Source organism: Phlebotomus papatasi, chromosome 1, assembly GCF_024763615.1.
Source record: "Phlebotomus papatasi isolate M1 chromosome 1, Ppap_2.1, whole genome shotgun sequence".
Classification (NCBI taxonomy): domain Eukaryota; kingdom Metazoa; phylum Arthropoda; class Insecta; order Diptera; family Psychodidae; genus Phlebotomus; species Phlebotomus papatasi.
Genome location: NC_077222.1, coordinates 48173726 through 48195260, shown reverse-complemented (window position 1 = coordinate 48195260; position 21535 = coordinate 48173726). Strand labels below are relative to the sequence as shown.

Genomic DNA, 21535 nt, shown 5'->3' with positions numbered 1-21535 from the left:
AACATTTCAGAAATGTTAATTTTACCCTGCAGTATTGATCCGAAATCGGTGTAAATATTATGATTTTTAGGTGTATTATGGGTTAAAGTTACCCTTCTTTCATGTTGATTTTACCCTTAAAAAGGTGTAAAATTAACATTAAAAAATGTTGATATATTTTTACACCCAAAAGTGTTAAAGTTATGACGAAAAAAAGTTAATCGCACCATCCTTTTGTTCTCAGTGTTTAGTAGGATCATATATAAAGGATAAAAATCGATCTCTTGCTGATTGATCATAATATTTGATACTTTGTGAAAATATTTACTGTTGACGCTTCTAAAGTACATTGGAACTGAATCACTAAATGCAACATTGAGTGATATTTTCAAATTGGTCAAATGGAACTCTTTTTTTAAAAATTACTTCTAATGAATTTCATCTCTTCGCTTTTATAATCCAGTTCTTTTAAGCAAACAGAAGACTTCAGTGAACGAAATCCGATTGGCATCCCTTGACAGAGTCTTAATTTAGATCTTTATAGTTTTCTCTCCCGAAGTGTACACTTAAATCTTGATCTGTTTTCAGTGATCGAAAAAGAAGACAATTTCAAAGTACAGTAGAGTCTCTCAAATTTAAATTTTTCAAATTCGAACGACGACAATTGAATTCGAAATGTCAATTGTGGGGTTATGTTAAAAAATTCGTATTCTTGGGTGAATGAATATTTATGTGCTTCTTCCTCAATGTCTACATACAGTATGATCGTATAAAATGAAAAGGAAGTATGTTACCACTAAGACTTGTGAGAAAGTACGGGAATTAGATTCAAAATACTAAGTAATCTCACATACATTTCGTTAGTTTTGAAAAAATCGTTCGAATTTATACCTCCCGAGCCGAGCGTTCTAATTTAGAACACTCTACTACTGTATCACTGATTGGGACACTTTATTTTGCTTACTAAAATTATACTGTAAATAAGCATTATTTTCAACATTATAGTTGGATGAAAAAGAACTTTAAGTCTTCTTCAGTAAAATCTTAAGTTTTTCTTTTATTTGACAATATCTTTTATTGAATTTTATTATCTTCAAAAATTGCTTTTTGGAGGAAATTGCCTGCATTGCTGCTGTAAGTAGAAACGTAAAAATTCTGTCAAAATGCATTTTTGGCGAAAGTTGCTCCTAATGTATGGAGGTCTTTAGTTTCACTTAAAGGTTGGTAAAGCCTGCTAATTTTAGTCATTTTAGCAAAAAGGATACGAAAACTTAAAGTTTCGGCCACTATTCACACTTAATTAAATGTTAATTTTCTTATAATATTATTGCATTGCATTTAATAAGTGTTCAAACTTTAGTCAATGATAGAACACAATGAAACTAAATATTTACCTATCGGACTTATTGAGGAAATCCTATAGGTCATATGCTTTACTTCCCCTTATCGGTCTTTTAGGATTAAATATTGCGATAATATTGAAAAAACTGGGGTAGTACTAAACATGGGGTAGTTGTAAACACAGCGATTTTTTAAATTAAATATACAGTGGCGGCCAAAATAATAGAATCATACATTTTGCAAAGCTTATATTTTTTAACTTTTGCATTTTTTCCCAATTTGTTGATATAATTCTGAAGTAGAAATCTTCAAATTATTAGAATCGTAGAATAAAGTTTGTTTTTGCCGCTTGAGGTCTATTTTACACAGAATACGTCAATGGTAAAATTTATTTCGGCCAAAAAAAAATTGGAAAACTGTCATTTATAGTTTCTAAATATGGCTTTATTTAAACTTATTCGATTTATAGAAAACATTCTTTAATTTAAATGAAAGTGGTCCTATAGTGTTGTTCAAACCAAATTTCACAATTGATCAATTCTGTGAAAAATAGAGACCTCTAGCGGCCAAAACAATATTTATCTGACGTAAGGTAATTATTTGAACATTTCTATAGAAAAATGTGGTGGATGTTGCGAAATCTTCAAAAACATTGATGACAATAAATATCTATCTATCTATCTATCTATCTAAAATTATTTCAACGACTTGGAATAAACAAAAATGCTAAAGGTAAAATAGTGGGCTTTGTGGAGTTGATTCTATTATTTTGGCCGCCATTGTATATTAGACTTAAGAAAAGATCTATATGTATTCATATAGACTTAAGAAAAGATCTATAGAAAGAAATGGGTGACGTAAGTCTAATTAATTTAGATATAAAAATTAATGCTGCTAACTACCTCTACCTCATGTCAGCACGCTAACTTTGGACGTTTCAAAGTTCGGACAACTTAGTGTTTTTCGATACACTTAATGGATTTGATCCATGGACTCTTTTCAGAAAGTTTGAGACACTGAACTGCCTGTTGAAATACTAATATTAGAGTGGGTCAAATTCATCAGATAGGGTAAAGTGATACAAGTTGGATAATTCGCCGGTACAAGTTGGACATGGTTTTTTTTCTTGATAAATACAGTACTAAATTTTTTTAAGCACAAGGAACCAAATTATAAAACTAAAGCATTAAAAATATACAAATAAAAATGAAGTACCGTCGTTGCGGGTGACTTTGCACGTTTTTCGCTGTTTTTCAACTATGCCCTCTAAAAGTGGATAGTTAAAGTGAAGGGAGGGGGGTTTTTGAGTAAAATTATTTGTATTCATTTGTTAATGAATGGATTTTGTGCCACTAACATTAATTTTATAAAATTTTACTATTTTTAAAAAAATCAAGAAAAAAGGGTTGCACTGGGGATAAGGTGCGGGTGACTTGGCACTTTTTAATAAATACTAAAAAATCAACAATTTCTGATAATAAACGACAATGAAGATCTTCACATCTAAGGATAAGATGCACGAGATCTACAAGATGACATGATCGCCATCTTGATTTGACGTTTCTGTCCGCCATTTTGAATAACTGTCAAAATCTAAAATAGGTTCGATTGGGTTGAAATTTTAGTATGTTGTAGCTGATATCAAGACCTTTTCAGAACGTATCTATGTTCCGGTCTACGTCAAGTATTTATCTTGATACAGAGGCTCAAAGTTTAAAAATTTGAAATATTCATATTTTGGCGATCTTTATTTTCTAATCGTGAATTTTAAAACCTAAACGAAATGCCTCAGTAACCATTAGAAATGGTTGAGGTTTTTATTTTATATATTTATTTACTCTTACATAATTAAAAAAAATAAATGAAAAGTGCATTTATTTATTTTCTTATTTTTTCATCTTTGCAAAAGTTTTTTATATCTTCAAATAATATGCTGTTATAAAGAAAAACATTACTTTTCTTTTTGTTTGTTATTTAGATCTCATCGCCTAACGATATTACTGCCTTTTTTGTGATGGTTTCGATAAAAGAAGCTCTCCGTAGTTCTGTATTAATGAAAATGTCAAAATTTTGAACTTAGAGCCCCAGTATCCAGACAATCGCTTGACCTAGGTAGGATTTTATATATGTTCTGAAAAGGTCTTGACATCAGCCAGAACATACTAAAATTTCAGCTCAATCGTATAAGTATTTTGTTTTGACAGTTATTCAAAATGGCGGACAGAATTGTCAAATCAAGATGGCGACCACACCATCTTGTAGATCTCGGTCATTTTATCTTAAGTTATAAAAAAATTGGATAAGTTTTGGCCAAATACTTCTATAATAAAGCTTAAGAAAGTCCATTATACGCAATTTTATAATATAAATCATGCGTTCTTAGGAAGACTATAGTGAAAAAAAGGAATTTACTAAAAATAATGAACAAAATCGAAGTGGATTATTCTAGCCAGATAAATTTAGAATAGATTTGGGCAATTTACTTCTCTGAAATCGATTTTGGAATTGCATCTTCAGATAACTTTTTCGCGGAGTCGTTTTTTGACAAAATACCTATACTAGGATTTCATTGACTATTACTGAAACTACAAGAATCCTTTTGAGGATCATTGTACCTTACTTGGTACTTAACATATCTTTATATACTTTGACATGGTAGACCGGATCGGCGAAGACTATCAATAAGTGCTAGAATTGTTCAAACTCTCACGAACAGCAGAGTGCAAAGTCACCCCCCGAGTGCAAAGTCACCCGCAACGACGGTACTAAATTTATCAAGAAGAAAAAAGCCCTGTCCAACTTGTACTATTGTCCAACTTGTAGCACTTTACCCTACATGTTGAAAAAATGAATTATTCGAAACTTGAGTCGTCCGAAGGTAGCGCACATTCCCCTACTACCACAGTTTCCGCTACACTTTGCGAAATTCAAATATGCGAAATTCAGATGACTTAATTCATCAAATGAGCATATTTGAATTTCGCAGGGTGTAGTTCTTTTGCCTCTTCAATCTTAGTAGAATTTATTATTCTACAGTACCATTTCAACCCCAAACACTCCAATAAAACGTAAATTTTGTTAATTTTATGGTTTCACAATTTGCTAAGTATGTAAATTTTCCGGATAAATACTCCTTGATGTAAATGGCTTTTTACTCCTCTTTCGAAATGCATCCGCTGAGGAAATTGTCTACACCATGAATTTCTCAGAAGTCAATTGTGCGTAGAGTTTTGTGGGTGAAAGGAGTAGTAGAGAATCCATCCGCACATAGGGATAATTTGAGGTTCTTGTGACACGAAAATAGAGTATAGAATTGCTGAAGGAATTTTATGGTTTTGCCGCCACGCTAAACATTTCACTAATCACAATCTATTTCGTGATCAAACTTCCGCTCAATATCCGGACGTTATTTTATAACTCTCTCGAATCGCGATGATGGTGATTCGTATGGTAGCTGCGGAGAAAAGCACGATAAATTGACGGAAGAGGAAAACGATGATGGGGAAAGAGATCGGGTGAAAAATTTCCACACACCAGCTTTTCCCCGCAAACCAAATTGTGTCACATCCACACTCACATTTTTCACTATAAATGGCTTTTTATTTATATCAAAATGTGTGTTACATTTCAAAAAAAAACTCCTGTTGACTTCCTCCATCTCTTATGTTGCTTACCATCATCCCAACACCTTCAACACACATCAATCCATAATATGTGACGGCTAAAAAAAAATTCCTCAGCGTGAAATCAGAGACAAGGGCGTGATGAGTCTTCCTGGGCTGAAATATCACCTGGAAAATTGCATTGCAGAGTGCCGACAGCGATATATGGTGCAATATTGCAATTGTACTGTTGATTTTATGTATCCCACCGGCTCCTATCCCATCTGCAATGCAACAGGGATCCGATGCATTGGAGAGTTTGCTGGTAATACAGGAAGCTCACTTATATTCGCATGTGAAATCAAAATTGAAATGCAATAAAGTGATAAATTTCTCACCCATTTAGTAAGCACTAAATTTCCTTACTCACACTTGCACCCCAGAGGGCAAAATTGCATACTACATCCCACCCCCGCACGTTCGTCTCCCACAAAATGTGTTGTGCTTTGGAGCCATGCAAAAAAATGTGTTTGCACCATTTGAATGCAAATTAGAAATTTCTATACATTTGAGCATCACATTGAAGGTACTTCTCATGCTCTCTATGCCATCGATTATCCGCAGAATTTGAAATTCTGATCGAAAACCAAGGTAATTCAATGAGCCATAATGCTAGGGATTGAAACCGACAATCATGCTAAGGAGTAATTGCTCCTTATCTTCGTAATCTTCATTTAAAATCAAATTGTTCCACTACGTAATTGAGTCATTTGTAGAAATATGATTTTTTTTAAAAAAAACTTTATGTACAACATCTCTTGAGCAATTGAAGCGCAACTTCAAGATCTTTAATCGAATAATTAGATAAAGGAGCTGATTTAAATGCTGCAGATGGATTTAAAATATGAAAATAATAGAACAGAGTGAAAAGAAATTATACAGGATGGGGCAAGCTATTTTCACCTGTTACAACAAGTTACAAATTCAAGAAAATTAGAGTGCTCCATTCCAATGTTTATTGCATCTCTAATTAAATTAGAATTTAAACTAGAACAAATGGTAGAAAGAGCTGAAATATGAATATTGTGAAAAAGGATTTTTTAATTAAATATTATAATCTCTCAATAAAAACATAAAAACCTATTGAAAGCTAATAAAGTACCAACAAACCTATTTTTATATACTTGCAATATATTATCTTATGCTGAAATAACATTATTCGGATTAAGTTTATCCTTCGATAGATAGTCATTCCAGCTACCCCTATTATTCATAATTAGCAATACCTGCTTTTAACGTTTTATGGTAAGTTTAGGTTCAGACTTTGTAATTAATGTCTGCTGAAAAGTATACCTAATAATAGCCCCCTAGTAAAATTTTATATGGACGATGGTATTTTTACAATTTTACTTTTCTTGTTTTACAGAGAAAACCGTGAAAAGTTAACGATAAATGATAATAAATGATAAAAAAAATAGAATAACCATTACCCCAAAAAAAAATAATTTTGCCTCATATTTCTGAATTTTCAATTTACATTATGCCCAACGCACAATAAATTTTGTTTAGTAAACATGTTTTTGACATTTCAATGAGAGTGAGTAAGACCTAGATCTAGTCATCTCGCTCATTCTCATGGGAAATTTTGAAAACATGTTTATAAACAAAAATTATTGTGCGCTGGTCATTATACTGAAGTCCAAACAAAGATAATTGTTGACTTGAAAAAAATTAATTTGAATTTCAGAAAATATCGTAATGGCTCCGGCACACATTTTAGATCAGGAAAATTTCATAAAATCAAAATTCACATCCCTTTCTTTCTTAAAAGTACTGCATATGCCTACCCTACACTTTCGCACTCTTCTTCTTCTTCTTTTGAACATCACACCAAATTACATTTAGTTCAGTTCAATTTCAAGACCGAAAGAGTAGAATAGACTTATGCATCAAAAGTCCGAAAAAAGAGCGCGACGATAAGTCCATATTGAATTCAGAGCATAAAGAAAATTATGATCTTGATAAAAATTAGTGCTATATCATATAAAATGAGTGCCCAAATTAAAGTTAAAATCACAATGATTAAATTTGAGTAGAAATTTTATAAGGAAATTAGATTCAGAGTGAAATCAGTAAGAGAAATAAAATTTGAGGTTAAATCCGATGGCGTCTCCAATGAATTCATGCAAAAGCAAGCAGAAAAACCTCCACCGGCGAGAAGTGTTGCAAATTTTTCAATGTGGGAACAACCAGATGATATTGGAAAAGAACTAGATATTAGAGGAAGCAATAAACTGGGAGCACAAAGTTACTTAGACCGGAAGGAAAATCTTGGTGACCAAGACCAGAGGAAGCCTTCAAACATTAAATAGAAGAACTCAAGAAGATCACAAAATAGGGAATATGACGGTGAAAATAGATTAACGTGGAGCTTGGAATCAGTGCAAATTGCAAATCATTTAACAAAGAAGACGTATTTTAATTCATTAAATAAATAAAAAGTGAGAATATAATAATTAAAAAAAAACAGTGAACGTTAAAAAATAAAATAAAGTGATAAATGAAAAAAAAAATTAAAATTTAAAGTGAGCGAACGAAATGGCTATATGGACCTAATTGAGTCCGACAGCCAAAACGTAAAACAAAAGAAGAAGAAGACTTATGCATGCAAATCTTTTGAGAAAGAAAGGGACGCGAATTTTGTTTTCATGAAATTTTACCGATCTGAAAGGGGTGCCGGACGTGCCGGAGCCATAAAATTATAAATATGTCTATTAGAAAAACGTAAAATAATTTTCCAGAATAAGAAGATAAAAAAAAATGTTTTTTTTTTATTTTTCTCTGTACAGAAAATTTAAATAAATAAATTTTCTCCAAAATTTCTTTAAAAAATTCAATTATAAACAGATTTTCAAAATTATGGGCGGATGTGGAAACCCTGAGAAAACGATAGATTTAGATTCCCTAAAAGCTATTCTAAGACATTATTCTGGCTTTTTATTTCTTTAAGAAATGTTGATCGAAAGGCTTCATCACCAAAGTCCTCCCAAAAATTTATTTGAAGTTTTTAATATTCGATTTTGCACAATGTTTTCTTCAAAAATGATCATAAAACAATTTCAATCCAAATTAAATGGTAAGGGCATTTTCGAAAGCTGATAAGATTCAATGAAATTTTAAACTATAGCTAAATTTTAGTGTTCTTGAATTATTTTTAGTTTGATTTGTATGGAACTAATTTAAATACGTTTTCTTGTCTGATAATTTTGTATTATTTCTCCAATGTAATACTTTTTGTGAATCTAGCACAAGTTTTCTGGTGTCAATGTGTTTCAATTGATTTTTCACACTGAATTTTGAAAATACTAATGACTTAATATCTAAAATTTTGCACCTAATAAACTGATAAAGGTTTAGGGTAAGTGTGCCAAATTTCGGAATAGTTGCATACAAGCGCCAAAGTCTCAAGTTTGAAATGTAATATTAGGTGAGATTCTTAACAATCTCACCTACTATAATCCTAACAAAATTTCATGTCCTCCGATCGCGCTCAAACTTGGCCAAAATGTGTTTCGCCACTTCCTGATCACGAATATATGGGGGGCTATTTTACGTTCCGGCCGGGAACGTAAAATAGCCACATATATATTCGTGATCAGGAAGTGCTGAAACACATTTTGGCCAAGTTTGAGGTCGATCGGACGACATGAAATTTTGTTAGGATTATAGTAGGTGAGATTGTTAAGAATCTCACCTAATATTAAGATCTTTTTTTTAAGAGCTGACAGCTGACCCACTAAAATTTTGTAGTTGTATATCTCCCCTTATCATTTCGATATATTAGGTGAGATTCTTAACAATCTCACCTACTATAATCCTAACAAAATTTCATGTCCTCCGATCGCGCTCAAACTTGGCCAAAATGTGTTTCGCCACTTCCTGATCACGAATATATGGGGGGCTAAGTTACGTTCCCGGCCGGCCGTCCGGCCGTCCGGCCGGCCGGCCGCTCTTTGGAGCTTAATAGCTCCTAAACTAAAAAAGATATCGACTTGCGGTTTTCGGCAAAGGTTATATATCGGGTGAAAATTGCAACTTGGTGCATTGACTCCCCACCCCCCACCCCTCCTTCCGCCATTTTGAAGACCCCCCTTTTTTTGTTTTCTCAATAGCTCCGCCCCTATGGCATCGAGCGGGCTCAAATTTTAGTATGTTATAGCTGGGCCTTAGAGCTTTCCATCAATACCAAACTTAAGGTCCCCCGACCCCCCTGACCCGAGCTATAAGGGTCCAAAAAAATTTTCTTAAAATGGCCATAACTCCGGTTCTAATTGTCAGAATTTAAAAAATGAGGGCTTTTTGGAAAGCTCTCGTGAAATGCCACTTCCTCTTCTAACATCGCAAGTTCATAAAACCACCGCTAGGGGCGCTATTATTAAAAAGAAAATTTTTAAATCTTATAAGTTAAATAACTCAAAAATTCCTTATGCAATCGGGCTGAAATTTTAGTATGTTGTAGCCGTTGATTATACCTATCAAACAAAAAAAACCTTAAGTCGATCCATAACCCCTGACCCGAGCTATAAGGGGTCAAAGTTCGAACATTGACCGGCCTCTATCTCCGGTTCTAATTAACATATCGACATAAATTTTACCTTTTTGGTTTCGTCTCGATGAGCACTTTCAGATGGAAGTTCAAAAAGTCACCACAGGTGGCGCTGTGATAGCGTCAAAATTCATCGAAATTCAAAGTCACTTTTCTCAAAAACGGCATTGTGCAAGTTAATGAAATTTTAGTATGTTGTAGTCCAGTCTAGGACGTTTCCAAAATGGTGCGTATGTGCGCTGTGGTTAAAACAGAACCGGAGATATGAGGGGTCAAAGTTCACAAAATTTTAAAAATCATATCTCCGGTTCTATATGACCGATTTTGATGAATGAGGGCTTAAACGAAAGATCTCACCAAATACTACAACTTTCTAGAACATTTGAACTTCGTGGGACTAACACCAGGGGCGCCACAGTCAAAAAACCAATTTCAATATCACATAACCTCAATTATCTCGACTGTCGCTGAACCGATTTTGATGATTACTTCGACATAATTGTAGAGGACATTTGTCTCTACATTTCGTCCATACATCATTTTCCGGTCAGACTACGCTATCACTCCGATTTTGCCGTTTAAGTGTGAAAAAATTGATTTTTCCCATAATAACGCTTTGAAATCACTCAGATGCCAATTTGACTGCCTCTACTCCACCAAGACACTTAAAATAGGGTTTTAAATGGAAAGTCCCACAGAATACAACAATTCTTTGATATAGTTGAAGTTCAACAAATGAACACTTGGGGCACTCTGATGGATGAAAAAACGAGTTAAGAAACAAAAAACCTCGATTATCTTGGCTTCTGAGTAATCGATGAGATCATGTTCTATGGAAAAATTATAGAGAACATTCTGGTCTACATTTCACCCATATAACACTTTTCTGTCAGTTCATCCAAATCCTTGATATTTTGGTTTAAATACAAAATTTGTATAATTTCACGAATTTGATTCAAGATAACTGAATGGCGTCTCCCAACTTCAGCTCTAAATCGAATTTGCATGCACTCCGAGTTAGCTCACGTTAAGAATCTCACCTACATAAGCCGGTTAGGATTATCTGTCCCTTTTTAATAAAAATTGATTTTTTTATTCCTTCTTCTTAAGGAGTGTTGCTTGGAACCTTGTAAATCGTTTATCGTCTTTAATTACTCTAAAATCATTCTTAATACATTTTAAAATGAATAAAAATGTAGACATAGCTTTGGTGGCCTATTTCGGCCACCTTCATTCTCATAGTTCCTTGCCCTTCGGGAATTCTTCCAATGTCTTTTTCACGTCATCTCGTTTGTCGAAGCTACATTTTTTGTCATTCTTTTGGATTGTATAATCTCTAGAGCATGTAAAAACTAAAAATTCATGGAAATTCGAGGAACACAAAAGGTGGCCGGAATTGCAAGCTGGCCGGAATTTGGCACACTTACTTACACTGTTTTTAAATTTTATTGCACGTAGTTTTCTTTCTTAGGCCTCTTTGAGTCGCAATACCAAGATTACAGATAAATAAGCTCTCTTGTATTATATTCTGATGTATAAAAGCTCTAAGACGCAATTATTTTATATGTTAGTTTTATTTGGTACTTTATAAGATTTTTAAGATTTTCAAGATGTTGTAGTATAAGTTACCTTGAAGCTCCCTGGTGTACAAAAAAAGAGTTCTGCATTTTTAACTAATTTTAATTTGGAGAAAAGTTTCTTTTGCATAGTGTTAAGGCAGATAATTAAATCTTTCCTTCTTGAATTAATTTATAGAACAATTGAGACATAATTTTGTGGGGCGACATAAAACTGGTGGTGATTCCGACAAGAATGCCACCCTCTGCGCATCGTGCCTTCCTGAGTGTAGCCATGTGACTTACAATATCGCCACAGAATCAAATGAGCTCCCGTAAGCAATAATTAATTAATGATATCATCCGCAATAATGTACCATTAAATTAAGTGTCTCATTTTGCTTCTTTTTTTCCCGCCATTGTTACGTGGGTGCCTCCTCCGTGGGCTTTTTCCCCATTGTATTCTAAGTGAGGAGGATAGAGCTTTAATAACATTGGACGTTCACTTTCGATATGCTACGATGGTAAAATATAGGACGTATGTTGTATACGAGTTCCTGGATTTAATAGGTGAGTGCTTTTCTCATTAATACGTAAATAAAAAATCGATGCTACGCTCTCAGCCGTTCATCTCAGCACCATTCCAACACAGATTTCTCCTTAATATGCTTTTTCGGATTTTATGTTCTATCCAGACAGACGACAGCAGGACATTTTTTTTTTTCAAACCACCGTAGTTCCCACTCTCAGTTAAATCCGTGGGGAAAGATATTCCGTGTAATTCCAAGAAAGTAGCGCGTGAATTTTCTGGGAAATTTACGCCCATATACAAATTTTTTGACAATGTATAAGAGAAATTTCCTGCGGGATTTGCTTCTATTTATCAAAAGAAGTGAAAACATACAAGTTTAAATCGTGCTTTAAATGGGAAAATCACTTGGTTGAGAAGTGGATGCCTTTTGAGGAGAACACCTCAAAGAGTTGAAGAATCTTTTTCGGGATATGCTCTTATTGAATTTCTTGGAGAATAAGAAATATTTGCGCATTATGAAAACTTGAATGATCAGAAATCCTTATGAAATTAAATTCTTTCTATATTTATACAAAATTATTATAAAGTCTTTGAGCTGTTTAGGTTTAAATCTGCTATTTCTGTAACAAATATTCCGCTTAGATATGTTGGTGTATATTTTTAAACACAATATACCCTAAAATTCTCCCAACAAAAATACAAAAAGGGATTCTTCACCAGCAACAATGACAATGGCAATCATAATTAATGTAGGGTAATAATGATTTGGGGAATAATCTGGCTGAATTATCCAGTGTCATGTAAGGAAGTGTGTGACACAAAAACCCATTGAGAAAAGTATAATGCTGAAGGAAAAAAATGGTTCATTTCGTGTTTTCTCAAATTTGGCGCATGATTCAGATGAATTTGCGCAAATTCATTCATCACAAATATTGCTAGGATTATATTTGGTGATGTTAAAATACATCACAAACAGATTTTTTTACATTTCTTTTAGCTTAACTAAAAAAACCATATCTACAATAATAAATTGATTTAATAAAATTATCCAATTTTTCGTTAATAATTATTTAGGTCACGCCCCCATCAAGAAGTGAGAACCGGAGGCAGTAAAAATCCCGAAAGTCAAAATTCCAAATGTCAAAATTCTGAAAAGTCAAAATCCTAAACCCCAAACCCCAAATGTTCAAAATCCTGAAAAGGATGAAATTAATGGAGGATAATTTGTAGAATAATTTTCCAAGACACAGAAAGTTTCCCTTTGCCTCCAGTAAGCGCGAGTGCAATTGTGGGAGTAGCTATGACACTTTTAAGGATTCAGGATTTTGACTTTCGGGATTTTGGCTTTCGGGATTTTAACCGGGACACTTGAGAACAATTGTACTTAAATATCGCAAAAAAAAGCCACATCTTCAATTGAAATTGATTGACGTTAAAATTTAGGGGAAACTGGGGCACCACCAAACACGGGGTACCACAAAACACTAATTTTTATCTCTTCTAAACTACTTGGGCTTAAATAAATTCCTATAGGTCTTATCATCTGAAGTCGAATATCCGATTAAAAAATCGCAGTGTTTGGTGCTACCCCGTGTTTGGTGGTGCCCCAGTTTCCCCTATGTTAAAATTTTCATAAAACTGTAATTTAAACAGAAATATGTCCAAATCTTTTGTAGTTTTTGAAAACTATGCATGTAGCATTTGCCAAAATATTCTGAAATATTTTGTTTGTTGTAGATGAATTTTTATAGTTAAAAGTTTTTGTTTTTAATAGGAGTTTAATTGGCTTATGATCTGATTTTTCTAGTAGGGGAGACTGGGGCAAAATTTGTCAAAACGAAAATTTCAATATTTACTATTTTCTAAAATAAAAGAGACTGAGGCTTGAAATTTTTATTATAGATAGCCTTCATAAACCTTCTTAAACTTACAAAGATTCAAAGGATTCGAGGAAGGATTATGTAAAATAAAAAATAATAAAATTTTGAGCCCTATTCTTGGAATATTTGGCTTACAGAAAATATCAATACTGATTAGCTCAATCTAAGCACATTTCTCGTTAAGATAGAGAAAAATTATCTTCGACAAAGTTGTAAAAGGAATAAATTTCCTATAAAAATATGTCTATTTGATATTTTTAACGTTTGCGAGAGTAAAACGTCATAAATTATACGAAGACTGACAAAATTTGTCCCAGCAATTTTGAGAATCTCCACAAAATCGACTTTTAGAAAATGATTCGAAAATCACATTTCTTTCGAGATAGAGGAAAATAGTCTTCTTCAATGTTGTAGAACAGTAAATTTCCTATAAGAATATGCTCATTATAAAACGTTTAAGTTTTTTCAGAGGTCGTGAAAGAATTAAAGGGACAGATAATCCTAACCGGCTTATGTAGGTGAGATTCTTAACGTGAGCTAACTCGGAGTGCATGCAAATTCGATTTAGAGCTGAAATTGTGAGTTGCCATTCAGTTATCTTGAATCAAATTCGTGAAATTATACAAATTTTGTATTTAAACCAAAATATCAAGGATTGGGATGAACTGGCACAAAAGTGATATATGGGTGAAATGTAGACCAGAATGTACTCTATAATTTTCCTATAGAACATGATCTCATCGATTACTCAGAAGCCAAGATAAGCGAGGTTTTTTGTTTCTTAACTCGTTTTTTCATCCAGAGTGTCCGAAGTAGTCATTTGTTGAACTTCAACTATATCAAAGAATTGTTGTATTTTGTGGGACTTTCCATTTAAAACCCTATTTTAAGTGTCTTGGTGGAGTAGAGGCAGTCAAATTGGCATCTGAGTGATTTCAAAGCGTTATTATGGGAAAAATAATTTTTTTCACACTTAAACGGCAAAATCGGAGTGATAGCGTAGCCTGAGCGGAAAATGATGTATGGACGAAATGTAGAGACAAATGTGCTCTACAATTTTGTCGAAGTAATCATCAAAATCGGTTCAGCGACAGTCGAGATAATTGAGGTTATGTGATATTGAAATTGGTTTTTCGACTGTGGCGCCCCTGGTGTTGGTCCCACGAAGTTCAAATATTCTAGAAAGTTGTAGCATTTGGTGAGATCTTTCGTTTAAGCCCTCAGTCATCAAAATCGGTCACATAGAACCGGAGATATGATTTTTTGAATTTCGTGAACTTTGACCCCTCATATCTCCGGTTCTGTTTTAACCACAGCGCGCATACGCACCATTTTGGAAACGTCCTAGACTGGACTACAACATACTAAAATTTCATTAACTTGCACAATGCCGTTTTTGAGAAAAGTGATTTTGAATTTCGATGAATTTTGACGCTATCACAGCGCCACCTGTGGTGACTTTTTGAACTTCCATCTGAAAGTGCTCATCGAGACGAAACCAAAAAGGTAAAATTTAGGTCGCTATGTTAGTTAGAACCGGAGATAGAGGCCGGTCAATGTTCGAACTTTGACCCCTTATAGCTCGGGACAAGGGTTTTAGATCGACTTAAGGTTTTTTTTGTTTGATAGGTATAATCAACGGCTACAACATACTAAATTTTCAGCCCGATGCACAATGGAATTTTTGAGTTATTTAACTTTTAAGATTTAAAAATTTTCTTTTTAAAAAAAGCGCCCCTAGCGGTGGTTTTATGAACTTGCGATGTTAGAAGGGGAAGTGGCATTTCACGAGAGCTTTCCAAAAAGCCCTCACTTTTTAAATTCTGACAATTAGAACCGGAGTTATGGCCATTTTAAGAAATTTTTTTGGACCCTTATAGCTCGGGTCAGGGGGGTCGAGGGACCTTAAGTTTGGTATTGATGGAAAGCTCTAAGGCCCAGCTATAACATACTAAAATTTGAGTCCGCTGAATGCCATAGGGGCGGAGTTATTGAGAAAACAAAAAAAGGGGGTCTTCAAAATGGCGGAAGGAGGGGTGGGGGGTGGGGGGTCTATGCACCAAGTTGCAATTTTCACCCGATATATAACCTTTGCCGAAAACCGCAAGTCGATATCTTTTTTAGTTTAGGAGCTATTAAGCTCCAAAGAGCGAGCGGCCGGCCGGCCGGCCGGCCGGCCGGGAACGTAACTTAGCCACATATATATTCGGAATCAGGAAGTGGCGAAACACATTTTGGCCAAATTTGAGGTCGATCGGACGACATGAAATTTTGTTAGGATTATAGTAGGTGAGATTGTTAAGAATCTCACCTAATATCGTCGGCTCCGAAGAAGACTATTGTAAGTCTACTTACAGTAGTATAAAAAGATAGTATCATTGGATGCAGAAACCTTAGATCTACATCCCCACAAAATTTTATAATAATTAAGATATTCCTGGAAAAGTTACAAGAAAAAAACTGAAAATCAGCGTGCCCGATTATCGAGTTTTTAGCCCACAATTTTACTGTAAATAGCTTAAAAGTAGCGTTAACCAGAAGATATTCAATGCGTAAGTATGATAAAATAGTTTCAAAAGCTAAAAGTATTTTAATTACAGTGAAATTTATAAAAATAAATTTTAGCTGTCAAATTTTAAAGCTCTCTCCTGTAAAGTTTACATTTTAGACTTACAATAATCTTCTTTGGAACCGACGATATGCGTTTTGACAAGTTTTGCCCCAGTCTCCCCTACCCTTGCTAGTACCGGAAAAACGTAAATAAATTACATTATTTACGTAAAGAAAATATTTATTAAAGAATCAGGTAATTTAATGTCATTTACTGTATCATCTTAAAGGCTTCACATCTGAAATAGTCTTTGTAAGGCAAAAAGCATACGTTTCCCACCTTCAGCCCCGCACAACCAACCTTACACGAAATATCCCACGCAACCCTTCGTAAGTTTTTTTTCCTTCCTTTTTCTTCCGCAAAATTAGATAATAAAGATTAGGGTATTATAAATGGGTATGTGAGTAATTTAGGGTTCTTTTTTATTGCCATAGAAAATCTGGTGGAATGTTAATGTTGAAATGAGCAAAATGACTATGGAAGGAAGGAATTGACTCAAACCCCATTAAATGATCATAGGCAAACACAAATGGTCATAGACAAAAATCTAGATTTTTCCTGTGATTCCCAGCCCCATTCAATTTTTTTTCTCCCCAAATATTGCATCAATCCAAGTAAAACACGATTTAAGTCATTAACATTGTGTTTGCCAGAGAAAAAAATGGGGTCATTCTTGGAATTTATATATTTACAATATTTTGCAAATCATTTTCATAAAAGCGGCAAAAAAGTGTGTTGAACACAATTGTAGAGGAAATAGAGCAATATCATGGGAAAAAAGGACTTGACCCTGTTCAATGACACGGAAAGTGCTGTCGAGAGAGGCTTCGACGAAGGGTCGGTCAAAATGACTAAACATTTAAATGAAGAAATCCATTTTTTATTCTTCCTCTTGGCCAAAGAGTATCTCAAGGGTCGAAATATGCAAAATAATTGTCAGGGATTGATTTAGAGGCTCCTTATATTAAGGGGATAATCAGATTGCGAAATCATCCTATTTTATATTGTGAGATCAGAGCATATTATATTATGAACAATATTTTTTTTAATATTTTTTAGTTTTGTAAATAAATTTCTTATAATTTTTACGGTCTAGATACGTAAATCTCCCAGGTAATATTATATAACCGGTAATATAATATTATATTCTACAAAAAATATTCTTTTGATGTTTTTATATCATAGCATTTTATACATTATCAAATCGTATTTGCAAACATAAAGGCTTCTTTAAACTCTATATCTATTTTACATCGAAATTGAGCATTTTAACGAAATTTTTTCAAATTAGAATGGCTTCTCCACATTAGACGGAATTTTTGTCAAAAATTGAGAATTTTGACGCAATATGACGTCATTATTTGCACATGTACGAAAGATTTTCTTCAAAATTCTCCATTTTTATAATAATTTCACACAAAATTTAAAAGCTTTTGAATTTTGTGTGAATTTTAAGTTTGTTAAATAACACACTAGATAAATTTATGTCCATATTTGGCATTATTGAAGAAATTATGACATTTTTCTTTATCCAGGCGTATACAATTTCGTTCCATATTATGCCAAATAATGATGAAAACTTCTTTTGGTATGTAGGGGCCATAATGGTTAAACCCAGTTTCCATTAGAAATAGGGAAGACTGGGGCAAAATTTGTCAAAACGCATATTTAATTCTTTCACGAGCTCTGAGAAAACTTAAACATTTTATAATGAGCATATTCTTATAGGAAATTTACTGCTCTACAACATTGCAGAAGACTATTTCCCTCTATATCGAAAAAAATTTGATTTTCGAATCATTTTCTAATGGCTCCGGCACACCTTTTAGATCAGGAAAATTTCATAAAGTAGAAATTCGAAACCTTTTCTTTCTCACATGTTTTGCATATGTCTATCTCATTCTCTCGCATTCTTCTTCTTCTTCTCTTAAAAATCACTCCAAATTCAATTTAGCTCAATCGAATTTGGTATGCGAAAAAAAAGATAGTCATATGCAAAAACATGTGAGAAAGAAAAGGTTTCGAAATTCTACTTCATGAAATTTTCCTGATCTTAAAGGTGTGCCGGAGCCATTAGAAAATGATTAAAAAATCACATTTCTTTCGAGATAGAGGAAAATAGTCTTCTACAATGTTGTAGAGCAGTAAATTTCCTATAAGAATATGCTCATTATAAAACGTTTAAGTCTTATAATAATCGTTTTGCATATGACTATCTTTTTCTTTCGCATACCAAATTCGATTGAGCTAAATTGAATTTGGAGTGATGTTTAAGAGAAGAAGAAGAGTGCGAGAGAATGAGATAGACATATGCAAAACATGTGAGAAAGAAATGGATATGAAATTCGACTTTATGAAATTTTCTTGATCTAAAAGGTGTTCCCGAGTCATAAAAGTCGATTTTGTGAAGATTCTCAAAATTGCTGGGACAAATTTTGTCAGTCTTGAGATAATTTATGACGTTTTACTCTCGGAAACGTTAAAAATATCAAATAGACATATTTTTATAGGAAATTTATTCCTTTTACAACTTTGTCGAAGATAATTTTTCTCTATTTTAACGAGAAATGTGCTGAAATTGAGCTAATCAGTATTGATATTTTCTGTAAGCCAAATATTCCAAAAATAGGGCTCAAAATTTCATTATTTTTTATTTTACATAATACTTCCTCTAACCCCTTGAATCTTTGTAAGTTTAAGAAGGTTTATGAAGGCTACCTATAATAAAAATTTCAAGCCTCAGTCTCTTTTATTTTAGAAAATAGTGAATATTAAAATTTTCGTTTTGACAAATTTTGCCCCAGTCTCCCCTATGCGAAAAAATCGCATAACAATGTAGCCCCATAGCTCAAAGTACCCCCACCTCCCCCTACGATTTTTTCGGAACGGAGGGAGTAATAAAAGTGAAAACTAATGTTTATTTTTATGGCAAATTTTCTTGTAGCCTATTGCAAATTAATTTCAATAATGAAGGAAATACCTTTGCATTTTATGCAATATCCAGTGTATTTTTTTATGAGTTAAATGGGGAGTAAAATAACCATAAACAGATTTAAAATGAGCCATGAAGGTGTCCAACAAACTAATAATTTATTCATACATGCAAATAATCAGGATACAATTTTGTTACGTGGTTTTAATTATTTCTGCTTAAATCGGGTTGCAGTTGTGGTTTACCCATTTGTGGCAAAAGTTTTCACTTTAATGTACTTCCACAGAGACTCGCACAAGGTTGCATTACAAAAAAAACATGTTAAATTATTTTTTTTTCACTTCATTTGTATAATTCATTTAATTGGTAAAAACTTTTTTTTCTGAAGGTTTGTAAAAAAAAAGGAAAACCAAACTCAAGTCTTTAACACTCTCAAATGTTGTATGAAATGATTAATGATTTTATATGCGATACAACGGAGTTTATTATTATATCGTCTCTCTATATAGAGTCAATTTCTGCGAACGAGGGTGAGATTTCATTAATTAATGTCCCCCTACGGTTGAGATTCACATCCCTCAACTCGCTTCCTATAAAATATTAAGAAAAAATTCCTGGTATCCGCGAATGGGAGAAAAGGGGTGGAGGGAAGCTTTTGGCTAAACCAAAAATTCTCAGGGAATGTAAACACATTTTGTTCTTCGACAGAAGAAAAATTTCTATCACTTTACAATTCCACCGTTATATCGCATTAGAGCGATGTAGACGATTTATAAAGGTGTCAGGAAGGTACCTTCTGATTAGGAGATAGATTGTACTTAAAGCCCCTGAAAAAGCAATTTTCTACCTCTGCAAATCCTCCGTACGTCCTAATTTCGTTACAGAATTTTCCATTGTCTCTTAATATTTAATGGAGCAATTAATAAGACACTTAAGTGTTGATGTTGAGAGGTTCTTCCCAGCACATTTTCTATTAATATTTCAGTTGCATTTGGAGGTATTGCCGGCTTATTCTTGGGTTCATCACTCCTCAGCATCGTGGAATTCGTGTATTATGCATTGTGTGGAATATTCAGGGGGAAAAATGTCCCTTCTTAGACACTAATTACAACACCTGAGAGGCTATTCATTGAACTGCCGATATGTATTGCATTTATCATTTTATCAACACAGTGAAAGAGTTGAAATTTCCCAGTTAAATTTTCAACTGAATTTCTACTACACACGATAACTAAATATAGGGGAAGTCTTTTAGGCTTCGCACACACTCTGATTTCGAACACATTATACTTTTCCCTTATTCCTGCAATGAATTTTACCTAAGTTTTTCAGAAAATGTTTGACTTCTTAGGGAAAAGAGCGCTACCTTCAGACGACTGCAGCTTCGGACAACTCAATTTTTTTCTCAATGTTCTCAATGGATTTAATCACATCGAACAGACTGGGATTTTGTACATGGTCATTGCTTTTTTACTCCTTCATTGCTTTTTTACACGTGGAAAAAATATCCAAAAAATTGAGGCATCAAACCAATTTTTGCATCAATTTGATCTTTTTCCGTTCTCTGAGACAATATTCTGTAAAAAGAAAATGATATTTTAGTAAAATTAGCCAAATTTAAATACCTTGAACAAAAAGCATAAAGCAATTGCCTGGTCAATTGCTTTTCCTTGACAATTCCATATCACATAGTCCGTTAACATTCTCTGTTTAAACTCACTGTTCGAAATTTCATCGACCACCATCGAAATCAGCTGATGCCAGAAAAAATCAAAACAAAGGAAATTTTATTCATAAAACTCTTGTGAAAACTTTTGAAATGTATTTAAAATGAATCTAGGCATTAGTGAAATTCAAGTTTAGTATAAAATACCTAAAATACATATGAATAGTGTGAATAATGTGTTTTGAACAACTTAAAATATTTCCCGCCTTATACATTTTACTTACACTGGATGGCGCTATTCTCAGTGAGTTTTCTAATCGAAAACAATGAAGGTGTCATATTCACTTCTCCATTGCTTCTTTGAAAATCGATTAAAAAAGCAATGGCCCAGTCTGTTCGATGCTAATAAGTTCTTTTCAAAAAATTTGAGGCATTTGAGAAATCAGTTATTAAAATACAATGTTATAACGAGTCCAAGTCGTTAAAAATACATTTCAAAAAATGAATTGTTCGAAGCTTGAGTTGACGGAAGGTAGAGTGCTTCCCCCTAACTATTAGGGTAAGTGCTCATAATTTTGGACAGTTTCTAAATTTGGACACTTTGAGGGTAAAATTGGACACTAAAAATAAATTGATTAAAATGATGGATTTTTATTCCAATATTTGATGAAAAATGAATTCTATCTAAATATTTGTTCTTTTTGGAAGATTTAGACACTAAATACGTTAAATTTTGAATATGATTTGAGTTGAAATTGCTTTGTTGAAAATTCAGTGTGAGCAATTGCTTACGAGAAATATGACAGAACTTCGTGGCTTACTTCAGTCTT

General features: G+C 33.4%; 1 protein-coding gene across 2 annotated transcripts in view; it reads left to right on the top strand.

Moving 5' to 3' along the window:
• LOC129800102 (pickpocket protein 19-like) overlaps positions 1–20428 on the top strand; it is a 33278-nt gene extending 12850 nt beyond the window's left edge. The window contains exons 2-4 of one of the 2 annotated variants that reach the window (XM_055844481.1): positions 11284–11419; positions 11554–11654; positions 20025–20428. In XM_055844481.1, coding sequence (XP_055700456.1) covers positions 11284–11419; positions 11554–11654; positions 20025–20137 — 350 coding nt within the window. In that variant the 3' untranslated portion in view covers positions 20138–20428. Of the gene's footprint in view, positions 1–11283; positions 11420–11553; positions 11655–20024 lie in introns of those variants that run through there. The other variant, XM_055844480.1, reaches the window with a different exon arrangement.
• The last annotated feature ends 1107 nt before the right edge of the window (positions 20429–21535 follow it).